The sequence below is a fragment of the Meles meles genome, chromosome 5, assembly GCF_922984935.1.
Source record: "Meles meles chromosome 5, mMelMel3.1 paternal haplotype, whole genome shotgun sequence".
Classification (NCBI taxonomy): Eukaryota; Metazoa; Chordata; class Mammalia; order Carnivora; family Mustelidae; genus Meles; species Meles meles.
The window spans coordinates 54,493,795-54,509,227 of NC_060070.1; the positions used below are offsets into that span (position 1 = coordinate 54,493,795).

The following is a 15,433-nucleotide window of genomic DNA, read 5'->3' on the forward strand; positions in this document are numbered from 1 at the left end:
ATCAGTAATTTTTCCAAACACTTAAATATATCAGTTTCATATTTTTACCTGGAGGCTTTCTTAGTTTAGTCCCTTAGTTTCCTACATTAGCCCTCTGCTTCCCTACTTAGTCTGGACTGGTAATGCTCTAGGCCAGGTAAGGCTCTTGTCCTATTGTTCTTTTGCCTAAGTTGAATCCTCTGTTTCCCGGGTCTCCTCTTCTACTTCTTTTGCTTACATGCCTGTCTGTCTGTTGTCTGTGTATCAATCTATCTCCTGAAGTACATTGACACGGTACATGACATGAAGTACATTTATGGTGCTGACCCCCAGTGAAGTATAACTTTTGACTTCCCCAAAACTTAACTACTAACAGCCTACAGTTGACTGGAAGCCTTACCAATTGCATAAACAGTCAATTAACAGATACTTCTTATGTTACAAGTATTATATATTGCATTCTTACAGTAAAGTAAGCTAGAGACAAGAAAATATTAAGAAAATCACAAGGAAGATAAAATACATTTATAGTACTACACTGCATTTATTTATTTTTTTTTTAAAGATTTTATTTATTTATCAGAGAGAGATCACAAGTAGGCAGAGAGGCAGGCAGAGAGAGTGAGAGGGAAGCAGGCTCCCTTCAGAGCAGAGAGCCTGACGTGGGACTCGATCCCAGGACCCTGAGATCATGACCTGAGCCGAAGGCAGCGGCTTAACCCACTGAGCCACCCAGGCGCCCCTACCCTGCATTTATTGAAAACAATCCACATATAAGTGCACCTGAACAGCTCAAACTTATGTTGATCAAGGGTCAACTATACATCTCCCAGTAGTTTCTAAAGAAAAAAAATCCTTCAGTAGCTTTCTTGAGGTAGACTACATATATTCTGGGAATAGATCAAAGGAAGTGGGATGGAGAATCTCATGATAAAATGTACAAACATTTTTATTTCCCTGCACTCAGTCTATGCTGCCCATTCGTATGTTTAGGTCTAGAAATGCTTAGGTCAGGTTTTTTGTTTTTTGTTTTTGTTTTTGTTTTTGTTTTTCTGGAATAATAAACCTTGGGTCTCTGGCAAGGGTGACTATGACATGTAATCTCTTTTGGTTTTCCTTTGACCTCTCTGCCATTCCACTTGGTCTCCCTTGTTGACTCCTTATTTTATGCATAAAATCTGAGGGTCACTGTTCCCCTCTTCTCTACCATTTACCTACACTACTTGCTAATTCTGGTCATTTTATGCACTCCTGTGACTTCAGTTATCACGCATATGTTGATGGCTACCAACCCTCTATCTCCAAAAGCATATCCAACTTTATACTGTGTATCTCCAACTTAACTTGTCTAAAAGCAATTCTCAACACTTCCTCCAATCCTCTCCTCTTCCCCTCCTCTTACCCCTGTATCTCAGTAGGGGTATCCTGATCCACCCAATCACCCAAGAAAGAAGCTTGGTAGTCATTTTAGGCTTCTCCTCCTCCCTCAGCTGTCAAGTCAACTCATCGAGCAAGTCTCATAGTCTAACCTCTTAACGCCGAACCCACATCTCCATTTCCCTTGCTACTGACTGAGTTGAGGTTTTAATTACTTCTCATCTGAATTAGTTCAATATGTCCCCTGACTGGTTTCATAATCTCAGCCTCAAAACTCTCAGATTCGTTTTTCATTTTGTTTTCCAGAGTTCAAGTTGATTGTATCACTCCTCTATCTGAGTACCTTCCAAAGTTTCCTCATTACCTACAGAACATAGCACCAACTCCTCCATATGGCCGTTGAAGCTCTCTGTGACTGAGCTCTCTCCCTCCCTCCCTGCTCTTTGAGCATCTCTCCCCTTCCCTTTTCCTTGCCTGGACTCCTGACCCCCATGTGGACTGAATGGCTTACATACCAGGCCAGGCCAGGCCACATTTCCTTGACTTGTTCACTTTGTCCCTTCTCCCTACTTTTCCTTCTGGTGGTTGCATCTGTCTCTGTTCAAAATTTCTTTTAAAAACCTTGCTTTTTTAAAAACAAGGTTTTAAAAACCTTGCTTAAAAACCTTGCTTCTACTAGACAAGCCATTATTTCATAATCTAACCTGGGGTTTAAAGCTTGTGTGCTGCTGTAAAAAACTTGGCACTCACTGTAGAGAAAGAAAACCAGAAGTTGAAGGATGGTTCGATGCCGTAGAAGAAAGAAATATTCTAACTCCTCGCTTCCTCCCTTTATCTGCAACTCAAACCTGTGAGAATGATGTGGAGGGTCCTGACAAATCATGTGTGGGAACATGGAAATAAAGAGACAGTAAAATTAGAGGAAATTCATGTATTGCCATTCTGGATAGCGTAAGTTTCATCTTTCCCATCAAATGTACTATCTGTCCATAATATGTGCGGAACAGCCAGGGATCCTGGCCTGTGGAGATGTCATCTCTGAAGCCATCGCACATGTGGAAAGCTAAGGGGAACTGAGAGCTTTCTGTGATATACAAACATACTTGAATGAATTCTGAATCGCTCTTTCCTCACCCTCTCTAACTCCCCCAGAGGAACATGAAAGACACTTCTGGAGAGAGAAAATTACAAGTGGATTTGTCAGGCTCTTCAAGTTCTTGAAGGAACTTCTAAAATAGGTCAGGGGGCCCCTGGGTGGCTCAGTCAGCTCAACGTCCATCTCCTGGTTTTGGCTCAAGTTGTGATTTCAAGGATCTCAGGGATTGAGCCCTACATTGAACTCCATGCTCAGTGCAGAGTTTGCTTGAGATTCTTTGTCTCTGCACCGCCACCCCCCACTCACACACACTCTGTCTCTCTCTCAAATAAATAAAAGTCTTTAAAAAAAATAGGTCAGGAGAAGCTCTTGTTTTAAAAAACCAAACAACAGGGGCACCTGGGTCGCTCAGTCATTAGGCATCTGCCTTCGGCTCAGGTCATGATCACATGGTCCTTGGATCTAGCCCCTCATCGGGCTCCTTGCTCAGTGGGGAGAGTCTGCTTCTCCCTCTCCCAATCCCCCTGCTTGTATTCCCTCTCTTGCCATCTCTCTCTCTCTCTGTCAAATAAATAAATAAAATCTTTAAATATATAAATAAATAAAGAACAAGAAAACAAACCACACCACCAAAAAGCAGGATTGGGATTTAAGATCAATAGTAAGGTGACTATCCAGAGAAAGTACATTGCTGAACAATGGCCTAGATACCTAAGCTGGAACTGAAAACCAGGAGACCAGAGTAAGGTGTGTGACCTTTGGCAAATCGCCTTACTTTGGCTTATGGTTTAGCATTTAGTTATAACCTCTTATGATTCTGGCATTCCTCCTTATAGTCAGATGATAGGTTTCACTATTAAGCAAGCAACTTAAAACATTCTACCGTAACACTTTCCCTAAGACTAGTAAATAATAGCTTATCTGGTAAATGTGATTTTGTCCTCTCTACATGTGCTAATGCTATGCATGCATGATGGTCAGAATTGCAAAATCAAGGGCTGGTAACAGCTGAACCAGAATTTAGAGGTCAAGAAGATAATTATTTCTACTATTAAAGATGAAAACAAAAGACCAAGAACAAAACAAGAGAACCCCAAGGCTTAGAGATGTCTAACCATCTTACTAATGATGATGCCAGGTTTTCTGTATATGATTCATTATTTCATATGATGAAACAACCTCAGGTGAGCAAAGTACATATTCATATATAGACTAAAATATCCACACGCACTAGGCCAGAATAATACTGCCAAAGGATTTTGAGATATTAAGATATCTACATAGAAACTATGTGTCAAAGTTTTCATAACAGCACTTTAATGAATATTGTTGTCCTTATCTAAAAAGCATCAGGCCCTTCCCAACTTTCACATGCAGTGTTACTTTCCATGTGATTCTGTGGCCAGCCATAGACTGAGATCAACCCTAGGCACTTAAGCATCTGTGTCCAAAAGAGGAGATCCCAAGCATTCTTGACTCAAATACTTAATATTTTTCCACCGTTGAATTCCTATTTATAGTTAATGTCATATGTGGGATAATTAATTCCAATTTGATTGTATCTGGAAACAGTAAACTATTTGAGAGATAAGGATTAGCTTGCCTAAAAAAGTAGTTCCCAGTCGTAACTGATTATTGGCAATTCCTACAACATAGAGAGGTAAGGGGATGATCTGGGCAGATGATGGAGTGGGAAATGGTTTGGAAGGAAGCAAATAAACTATTAGAAGGTTGAGAAACCCCAAGAGAGTGTATATCATCTGGTTCAAAAGTTTCCTGAAGCAAATGACAGAACTGATTAGCGGAAGTATTTTTAATTAGCTGAGCTGAATCCAAAAGAGGGAATACAAGTCCAAGTCAACAGAGGAAGTTTATTGGACTTCCTATTTAAAACAGATGTTTTATCAGGACTCTGATTAATTTCTGAATCTGATAATAACAGGACTGAATACCAAAGCAGTTAATTCAAATGAGAATCTTAAAGTACACAATACCTAGGCATTCTTACTTCTTTCTAAAAGGTCTAGGACATTTTTACAGGTGAATAAATCACTCTGTGAATGATATAGCAAAGCAGGGGTTTAGTAGCTAGTGGAGAGGAAAAACAGCACAGCCCTAAGCCTGTTCACTGCCTCTCAAGCAGAGCCCATGGGGAGTAGGGAGCCACGGACCATGGGAAGTAGGTCATAAGCCAGCTAAACTGATGTAAAATCCAAGAGGAAATGTTTTCTATGGTAATTTGGCATGCAGTTTCCTGTGGATGAAGCAGCCCTCCTTTGCAGAGGCAAAAAGCCTACTATAAATTGACCTTCTACTCTCTTAGTCTCTGGTGTATGAACCTAAAGCCTATCAAAGCAATCATGTTTCATTTACTAGAATAGATTTTTAAAATTCAGAGCTCTAGTGTCCCCTTGCAGAGAGTTTGGCAGAGTATAAACACATGTATTGCTTGGGAGGAAGGCACTGACTTTCCAGGGAGTCCATCTTTCCTACTCCACCGCCAAGGAGCCCTCCTGAGAGGAATCAGACTTGTAATTTGTTGCCATGTTGCCACACTCTAGCACTTGAGAGTCTCCCCCACATTTCTCCTCAAGTCCCAGCTTGCATATATGAATTGGATCTCAAGTCATCTGGCTGGCCAGTAGTTTTGGGTTACCACCCAAGGAGGATGAAGAGTAAGGTCAGAAGTCAAGTATAATTAGGAATTGATAAGATGTTAAATTTCCTTTCTGTGGGCCATTATCTAATAGCTGGTGTACTAAAAGAATGAATTCATATTATTGTGAAACATCATTTTACAATAATGTCATAATCCCAAATAATTAATGTGTTACCCAAAGTTTCTTAAGGAGAAAATATCAAGATAACACTTGAGAGGAACATATAGAAGAAAGTATAAGTATTTTTGTTAAACTGTTAATATCAAACATACATAAAACATCCAATGTCCCTGTGTGTGAATGCTGATTAAAATTTAGAGTTTTCTTCCTTCTTCCAATTAGGAAAAAAGAAATGATGTTCTTAAATGCTTGAAGATAGAGGGCCCTAAACTTAAGTGCTTTGCTATTTTGAGTTTGCTGATAGAGGTGGAAATTAATTATGGGCTTTCGTCTCAACCTGCCTGTTATGTATGCTACAAATTACTAATGTCAGAAAAATGGTAACTGTAAAAAGAGAAAAGTTTTATACAGAATTACACCTGATTTTACTCAGGTTACTTTAGGGGCCCCACATGACCTATATTTGGTTCTTACTCTGAGATGAAATGAAGACAGAGTAAGAAATGGAGTAAGATTTGCTCACTGACTTTGTAACTGCAATAAAATTTATAACATTCTTTTATTGTATTAAACCATTTAAAAAATGCCAGGGAGAAACTTGGAAACTCTGCCCTTAAAAAAAACAAAAAAACAGGGACACCTGGGTGACTCAGTGGGTTAAGCCACTGCCTTCGGCTCAGGTCATGATCTCAGGGTCCTGGGATCGAGCTCCACTTCGGGCTCTCTGCTCAGCAGGGAGCCTGCTTCCCCCCTTTCTCTCTGCCTGCCTCTCTGCCTACTTGTGATTTCTCTCTTTGTCAAATAAATAAATAAAATCTTAAAAAAAATTGGGGCGCCTGGGTGGCTCAGTGGGTTAAAGCCTCTGCCTTCAGCTCAGGTCATGGTCCCAGGGTCCTGGGATCGAGCCCCGCATCGCGCTCTCTGCTTGGCAGGCAGCCTGCTTCCTCCTCTCTCTTTGCCTGCCTCTCTGCCTAGTTGTCATTTCTCTCTGTCAAAGAAATAAAAAAAAAAAAAAATTAAAAAAAAAAATCTTAAAAAAAATTAACTAGGGGCACCTGGGTGGCTCAGTGGGTTAAAGCCTCTGCCTTGGGCTCAGGTCATGATCCCAGGGTCCTGGGATCGAGCCCCGCATCGGGCTCTCTGCTCAGCAGGGAGCCTGCTTCCTCCTCTCTCTCTCTCTGCCTGCCTCTCCGCCTACTTATAATTTCTGTCTTTCAAATAAATAAATAAAGTCCTTAAAAAAAAAAAACAAAAACAAACAAACAAAAAAACCTGATTTTATTAAAAAAAAAAATTAACTAAGGTCATAATCCCTGAAGCATTTTATTTTATTTTATTTTTTTGCCAGCAACCAAGGACTCTGTATGCATCAGATAGTTTTGCTGTGTAATGAGTCACCTCAAAATCTAATAACTTAAAGCAATATTTTTTTATCTCTCATAATTTTGTGTATTGGCAGGGTGATTCTTTTCTGACTCAGTTTACAGATTTGGGGAAAACATAGATAATAAACAAGCATAGATTTAATAAATATGTTTAATAAGTTTCAATTAAAGTAGATCTTCTATCATATAGATCTTTTCTTTCTATCTCTGGAAATGAGATGAAGCATGTCTCCATGTGTATAAAACAAAATAACTTGGGTTTAATTGTATTCCTTTAAATAAAGTTTACATATATAAATATGAAATACCCTCTTTTTTTTTTAAAGATTTATTTATTTGAGAGAAAGAGAGAGAGCACACAAAGGGAGAGAAGGAGGAAGAAGCAGACTTCCTGCTTGATGAAGGGCTCTATCCCAGGACCCTGGGATCATGACGGGTGCTGAAGGCAGATGCTTAACCAACTGAGCCACCTACATACCCCTGAAATACCCTCTTTTATTATTAAAGTAGAACAAAATAAACTGTTAACATTGTCAAGTATTTCTGAGACAGTCTTCTTAACAATGCAATCTGATTAGGGGCATGTGGGTGGCTCCGTGGGTTAAGCATCTGACTTCAGCTCAGGTCATGATACCAGGGTCCTGGAATCTGGCCCTCAGTCTGACTCTGGGCTCAGAGTCTGTTTGTTCCTCTCCCTCTGCCCCTCTGCCAGCTTGTGCTCTCTCTCTCTCAAATTAATAAATCTTTATTATAATCAGATAATGCAATCTGATTAATAGCATTTATATATATGTATCATGTTAGATTCCAAATTTGCTAATTTAAATAACAATAATAATAAAATGAACAGTTCAACAAGATATTGTTTCTTCTATGTGTGACCCCAATTACTGAAAATTCTGAATTCTGAAAATTCTAATTCTGAAAAGCTATCATGATTATGAGGATTGCAAACATGTTCAGATTAAGGCAACTCTAGGAATGTAGTTTGCACTCTCAAGGTGAGAGTAGTAACACAAAATGTTAGCATTGCAAGGCACTTCAGAGATGATCTGTAATACCCTCACTTTGTGGTGAGCAAACAAATGCATGCCCATTCTGAATTACATCTCGGGTAAGAATAATTCTGGATTTCACTTTTTTTTTTTTTTTTTTTTAGTAGCCAACACAGGGGTTGAACTCACAATTCTGAGATCAAGAGTCAGACACTTAACAGCCACTCAGGCACCCCAGGACTTCATTCTTTTAAATTTAAGTTCTCTGTGCTTTCTTAAGGGAGGAAAATGGGGAAGATACTTAAATTCTATTAGGAAGACATGAGATCCATGTCTTTTGATTCTTTGAAAACTATTACTGAAATTTAAAAAAAGAAAGTATTGAGTGGGAAATGGCATTTGAATCTTAGATCCTGATTTTTAATTACATAATATTTTAACTAATGTCTTTAGTTTTTGCCTGAAGATTTTGATATATTTTTAGGCATTGAAAAAATTTAAGAGCTCTAACAATTTTCCAATGAGAAAAATAAGATGATTTTTAAGGGTTTGTATTATTGTCAAAAATCATGTTTGTTGCCGGGGGTAGGGTGGTAGGTAGGGAGAGGGTGGTTGGGTTATGGATACTGGGGAAGGTATGTGCTATGGTGAGTGCTGTGAAGTGTGTAAACCTGGCGATTCACAGACCTGTACGCCTGGGGCTAATAATACATTATGTTAATTAAAAAAATAAAAAATTTAAATTAAAAAAATTTATGTCTTAGAAGCATTACAAAACCTTCATAGTTAAGTTTTATAAAGTATATAAAACCTTCCTGGGGGCGCCTGGGTGGCTCAGTGGGTTGAGCCGCTGCCTTCGGCTCGGGTCATGATCTCGGGGTCCTGGGATCTAGTCCCGCGTCGGGCTCTCTGCTCGGCGGAGAGCCTGCTTCCCTTCCTCTCTCTCTGCCTGCCTCTCTTGTGATTTCTCTCTGTCAAATAAATAAATCTTAAAAAAAAAAAAAAAAAAAAACCTTCCTGTATTTCACTTTACTTTGCTTTGCTGTTTTATCCCAAATCCAAATCAAAAGATCGAGAGAAAGAATGGAAATATCGCCACCTACTGGTCAGTATAAAATGAAGTAAAGTTAATAAAACCAAATTAAGAAAACTTTGACAAATGATCATATACTGTACATAATTAGCAGAAATGTATAGGTCTGTGACATAATATGCTTTAATCAATGTTTATTTAGATGTTAACTACTAAATAAAAATTAAAAATAAATATTAATTACTTGAAATTAAAGTGAAAATAATAGGCAGAAATTTCCTCACATTTTAATAAACCTGACATTAGTTTCTACACTTAAAACACTACCATATATTGTCTAGGAGGTAATACATTTTTCAGGTGAAGAAACCATTTGAAGCTGAGTTATTTCTTTGCTCTGTTCTTTATAATCTCAACAATGGTAGGACTCTTTCTCATTTTGATCACTTATGTATTTCCATGCCTAGCACAGTGATGGGCATGTAGGAGAGCCTCAGTAAGTAGTCCTTGATTGAGAGAATGAAAAAAAAATGATATATTTTCATGAAAGCATAAAGAGTACGGTAAAAGCAAAATCAATCAATCAAATACAAATATCATACACCCATAATAATATGTCTGGTACTATCTCAATTTTTTTTTTTTTACTTTTATAAGAATGAATTTAGATTTAAAAGCATATACATAAGCGGCACCTGGGTGGCTCAGTCAGTTAAGCGTCTGCCTTGGGCTCAGGTCATGATCTCAGGGTCCTGGGATCCAGCCCCACCTCAGGCTCCCTGCTCAGCATGGAACCTGCATCTCCCTCCTCCTCTGTCCCTCCATTCTGCTTGTCCTCTCTCTCTTATTCTGTCTCAAATAAATAAATAAAATCTTTTTAAAAAGGCATATACATAATTTTGCAAAAAGAAGCAGCTCAATGTAAATGTAAATTTACATGTAATGTAAATCATGTTTAGTGTCTTCTAAAGAATAATGAATATTTCCTTATTAAAACTCAAATCCACAAACACAAAAAAAGAAATTAAAAACATGTGAATATTGCTCACATTAGAAAGAGTATGACTGGAAGAATAGAGTTACTTCTAGAAAATAGTCTGATTTCCCAGTATGGGGCTTATATGTAGCAATTAATGTATTCATGTTCAGTTATTTCCTTGGGTAAAATCCACCTAATATTATTAAAATATTAAACATAGTGCCTAGGGGCGCCTGGGTGGCTCAGTGGGTTAAAGCCTCTGCCTTCAGCTCAGGTGATGATCTCAGGGTCCTGGAATCGAGGCCCACATCGGGCTCTCTGCTCAGCAGGGAGCCTGCTTCCCCCTCTCTCTCTGCCTACCTCTCTGCCTACTTGTGATCTGTCAAAAAAATAAATAAAATCTTAAAAAAAAATAAACATAGTGCCTAAAAGACTTTTAAGAATTTTGGAGATAAAACACATATGCCAATATAAAGAAATTACCCAAGAACAGTCAAGAACTGCAGGGGAAGCTACTGGGCTCATGTACCTGTTGTTGTTTGTTTTGTTGTTTAACATCTATAGTCTTTTATTGAAATGATGTGGTGTTGATCCTCACATAAACTACTGATTTTTCAGTTTAATTGAAAATGCTGTATCTTTCTTTTTTTTATAGAAAGCATCATCATTCACCAGTTACGTATGAACTCCAGATGAAATGGTAAACCAAGCACATACTGGGTGTGTGTACTTCCTCTGAATCCTTGTTGAATGAGTAGTATTTCTACAGCCCTCCATCATCACTAAGGTCCTCCATGCTACTGATCACTACTGGAAATAATTTTCTACTTCCAGTGATTTTTTTTTGAGGATATAATAATGTAAAAGCTGAAAATGGCATTGCTGATAATATAAAACTAGGTAGCAAGAGCAATTCAATCTTTGTGTCAAAATAAATTTCTTTTCCTTTTGCAAAGCTTTCAGGTCCATGGGCACATGCTATGTAATTTATTTTTGTAATACACTTTGTAATGTGATTGTTTCCTAAAGTGTTTCCTTTTTTGTAGTCTATGGCACATATATCTGTAGAATACACTGTCAGTTCTTCAAAGTATCGGTACTGGTGCATTCAAAACAGGAACCAATCATTATTTTCCTTCATCACCATTTTATTTCTGAAGGAAAAGAAAGTACAACACTCTACATATTTCCCAGGGTAAATTCAAGAGATAAAACAGAAGCAAGAGATTTTAGAAGAGGTATTATTATTGCTTGTACAATACTGTGATTCTGATCATGGTTCAACAGTAATAAATAGCATTAATTGAAGACTTTAATTTTAAATATGTAAAAACAGTTTTAAATATGTAAAGCCTATCTATTGTTCTGTGCCAAAACCCCTGGATAAATTGAATTTCATATGGAACAAATTAATAAAAGGAGATATATAAGTTTAACTAGTAAGGTTTATGGGAATAGCTTGGCTGAGAGTTCAATTACATTTTTCTGTGTATTATTTGCTTATATGTACAGGACTTATAATAAGCACTGTGATATCAAGATATTTCTTACAATCTGCTCAAATGAAAGCCCGAAAAATAAAACTTACCTAGGTAATATCTGCATCTTTCAAAAAAAAAAAAATGGTAAGAGAAATCCCATGATAGATAACATTTTTTTTCCCTTGATAGACAGGATTTGGATAGATTTTCATAATGGCATGCAGGTTACAGAATATATTCTTTAAAGATAAAGGCACAATATGTATTACTCAAATCTCAATGTCAGAGCTGCTGTTGAATTTAAGCTTATATGAAAATGTGCATCTAAAGTCTACTTGAAACCCTAATAATACATGTTTTTAAAAAAGACTTTGCTATTGTGAACATGTTTTCAATAAGGTCTTTAAAAAGATAACTTTAAAGATAAATGAAGAGTTGACGTGTCAGTTTCTGAATGCAGAAATCATATACGATGGAACTTTACCGGGATTAAAGAAAATGCTTCTGAGTGTTCCATGGATAATTGAAAACCATGCAAGTAACAGTGATGGCCCATTTCTCCAGCTGACAGCTTGTATCCAGGTTACAAGCCCATAGAGGCAAGTCCACACTGAGTCTCTGGAATAGAAAAATTAATTGGATATCCTCCTCTATGTAACTTTGGAAAGTTGTAAGTTATACTTTGTGGAATTAGCACTCATATTTGGTAGATATTATAAATTAAATAACTATATTTTATGGCAAATTAGTTTGATTTTTTTAAGTAAAAGAAATGCTACAGTAGGCTTGTCCTAGCTTGAATGATAGCCAACGTATCACATATCCTTCAGGGCTTTTGATTAATGATTAAGAAATCTAGAGTGTGTATGTGTGAAGATTTAAAAAGTTGTTGCTATGAGTTTTGTTTTCTAAAAATGTTTCTGAACTGTAATGATATTTTCGAGTAGAAAAGGGTTTTTATCTTGTATCGTTATCTTTTTCTGACACACAGTTAAGTTCCTTATTTGCCAACGTTTATACTTCTGATGGCAAAATATTCTCATATATCACAAATTAGCATTTAAAGCAAATAGCTTTTTCTCAACTTGTGGGAATTTTATTACATGAATAGTTAAAAGGCTAGAGGATAAGACTTTACTTCTTGACTTTAAGATATTATAAGTGATTTATGTCTATTTGGATCTGAAGTTTTTATTTCTCTTGAATTTATAATGGAATTTGGTACTTGCAATGTAGAGTGAGGATGGTGGTGCAATCTGAGGCACTTAGGTGGATGCTGGGCTTTTTTCTCTTCATGCTGGGATTAAGTCCTCTGTTTAAACTCAAGTGGAATCTGAGTGACAGATGAGTAAAATTAATAAAGAATAAAAAATTGTTTTGAAAGAAAAGAATGTTAAAAAATAACAGAACAGTGAAAACACCAGATAGCTATATCCTTATCCAATGAATAAACAAACAAGATCATAAATAGTCCCATCCCAATATCCACATCCAATTGAAGAAACTGCCTCCACGTGCAATCCTGGTACCATCCTAGACTCACGTAATTTCTGTACCTCGTATTATAAGTAAAATCTCCAATCATCACTCTGAAAGGGAATCAGTTTTAAATGGAATAATTCTATTTTCTGAAATGATTCCAGCTTAAGGTACAACAATTGAACTAATCCATTATTTACCCCTTTCTTTTTGATAATAGAGTATTTTTTGAGGTAACTTCTGCAGAGATGTCTTTCAAGGATTTCATAAAATTTCAAGGTTTGATGAAGATAGCGGACACATTTTCCAGATGTTAGATGCCTAGAATGTTCACAAAATATGAAGAATTGATTGTCTCTTAGAACAACCAAACATAAAATTTCATGATGGAATATCTAGCTTAAGCATTAGAAAAAGACACCGGCACTACTGAAATAATTCACAAGTTCTAAAAATCAGTGGCAGAGCAAGAGTAAATGTTGGATCAGACAATGTAATATGTTTATGTCCTTTCTCTTTATGTTGTGGTTGAATTTCCTGGAAATGAAGAAAAAACATAGCAAAAGTTGGACATATTCATGAATTTGATGAGCAACAGTTCTAAAAATAACAAAAATGCAAAATGGAAGTTAAGAAAAAAAAGTAACATGACTGGTCCCTGAGGCATATATCCCCCTTTGGACTCCTGTGCTATCCCCCTGCAAAAAATATTAATTAGAAGGCAGAGGAAAAAATCAATAAAAGTTAGTAATAAATTCATAAATATTGGGGAGAGTTTAATGGAACTAACTTTGCTTAGTGAACACTAATATTTTATTGTCTTAAATTTTCAACTTCTACTCTGTAACTACACATTAACAACTGTGTTTGTTATATAGGGAAAATGCAAAATGCTGTAGATTAGTAAGTTTGAATAGAAATATTTATTGGTGCCATTTTATAATGCATTTATTTTTTGGTGTTATTTTTTCATTTATGTTATCTGGGTAATTTTACCTTAACATTCATAGATTTTATTTTTAACAGTGCAGATTGTATCTATTTAGATTTTGATTAAAAATCATTAGATGTCAGCATCTCCAAAACACGAGGCTTACAGCGTGATTGAGATATTCTTAAAAGTCTTGCAGTTGAAAGGATTTTCAAAAGCAAAAGCGTGCATTGAAAAATTTTGGAGTTACATTGTATTTTCACAGCATTCTCAATTTTGTCTCCTTTAAGTTTCATTAAGTACATGAGAAGTTTATTGTTTTTCACTACAGCCAAGTGAATTTATGGGTATCTACTCTACTTGCCTTTTGTATGAATGTAATACCTTGCTTTCACTTCTTCACAGGTTATTGAAATTATTTAGCCAATTAAGACATTCTCATTGTGTTATTTCCAAAGTCAACCATGTTTATCAAAATCTCACTAGAGTGAGGAAAATAACAATTGTGATATACAAACACTGTGCAATATTCTTCGAGTTGGAACATAATATTCATAAAATTAAAATCATTTAAAATGAGTATGCAATCTTCACCTTTTTATTCAAAATTGTTTTAAAATAGTTTTCACTTCTGCATTTCATACTATCTTAAAAATACGGTGTTGTTTTTTTTTTACTGTGAATAAGCAGAAATGGTACAGCAGGTCTGCCGAAATGGGGGATACTTTTCCTCTGAGTTGCAACATAGTCTGATTCTTTAGTAAGATGAACACTGCTACACAGCAAGAGCTGGGACTGGTTTCCCTCAGCCCTCTATCTTCATCAAATGCATTGTCAGTCAATATTCAGGTATTACTTTACTGCTTTCTGCTGTCAATCTAAAGGTAGGTTATTGAGTGGAACAAAGGCTCCTAAGGTTTTGCCAGCAGGGCTATTCTCTGACCCCTTTTATCAGGTTTTTAACAGAGTTGGTGGTCTATAGCCAATCCCTAATTATCTTTGCCTTATTTGGGACAAAGAAATGGCTTTTTCCTGCTTATTGTTTAAATATCTGCATATCAAAAAAGCAAGCAAGCATGGTGTCTAAACAAAGATGCTTTCTACAGGGGGGTTGCAGATGTTAGGGGTCTGGCCCACAAGGCAGTTCTGAGGTGTCTTTTTTGGAGGAGCAGAGCCCCTTGGGTGCACATGGTTTAAGAGCACTGGCCAAAAGTCATTGTTTATTTCATGACTTCCCAGGAGAAGAAAGGTCTCAGCCTTTCTATATTTGCTCAAATGCATTTGTTCCCCTGAGCCCTGGGCTAGAGTCACTTTTAATGAGCACCAGGTTATTTCTGTGTGCAGAGAAACTGCAGCAAGTTCCCTGGGCTCCACACATGTTGGTACTAGGGACTTTGTACCATACTGGTGGTCTTCTTCCTTTTTTTCCCTTGAATGTCATTAAAATTTACTTTTGAAATTTTGTGGTTGATGCTATCCCAAGGAACCTATAAAAGATGCTAAACTTTGAGGCCTCCAATCAGGGCAATCCTCACTGACTGCATGGTTCCAGGCATTGTGACCTGTCCACAGGAAATGGCTGCAACACAGTGCCCCCGAGTTCCCAAATCACTTTTTAAAAAAAATTTTTAAAGCTAACCTGTCCTCCTTTAGCTTCCACTAGGATTATTTGCAGCATTTCTTTCAGAGGCAAGTGTCTCTAAGGAGAATTATTTTTTTCTTTCTCTTCAGGAGTCTCTTTTCCCATTCTGGCTATAATGATTAGCATTAATGTGCAAAGTTGTCTCTCCAGTTTGACTGTACGCTTCCTGAAGACGGGACTTGCTTATTCCTCAGAGTGAATATAGGATCCTGGATAAATGTTTGAAAACGGCAATGTAATTCCTTCTAGGGAGAGGCCCTTTCCCATTCTTCTAGC

The 15,433-nt window shown here is 36.9% G+C and overlaps 1 protein-coding gene across 2 annotated transcripts in view; it reads left to right on the plus strand.

Moving 5' to 3' along the window:
* Window positions 1–14,094, plus strand: part of FILIP1 (filamin A interacting protein 1) — a 190,871-nt gene extending 176,777 nt beyond the window's left edge. For both annotated transcript variants that reach the window (XR_006818368.1, XM_046005741.1), the window contains exon 7: window positions 10,280–14,094. Coding sequence is in view for 1 of the 2 variants with exons in the window: in XM_046005741.1 (XP_045861697.1) it covers window positions 10,280–10,320 (41 nt within the window). In the remaining variant the exon portion in view is untranslated. The remainder of the gene's footprint in view (window positions 1–10,279) is intronic.
* Window positions 14,095–15,433: the final 1,339 nt, after the last annotated feature.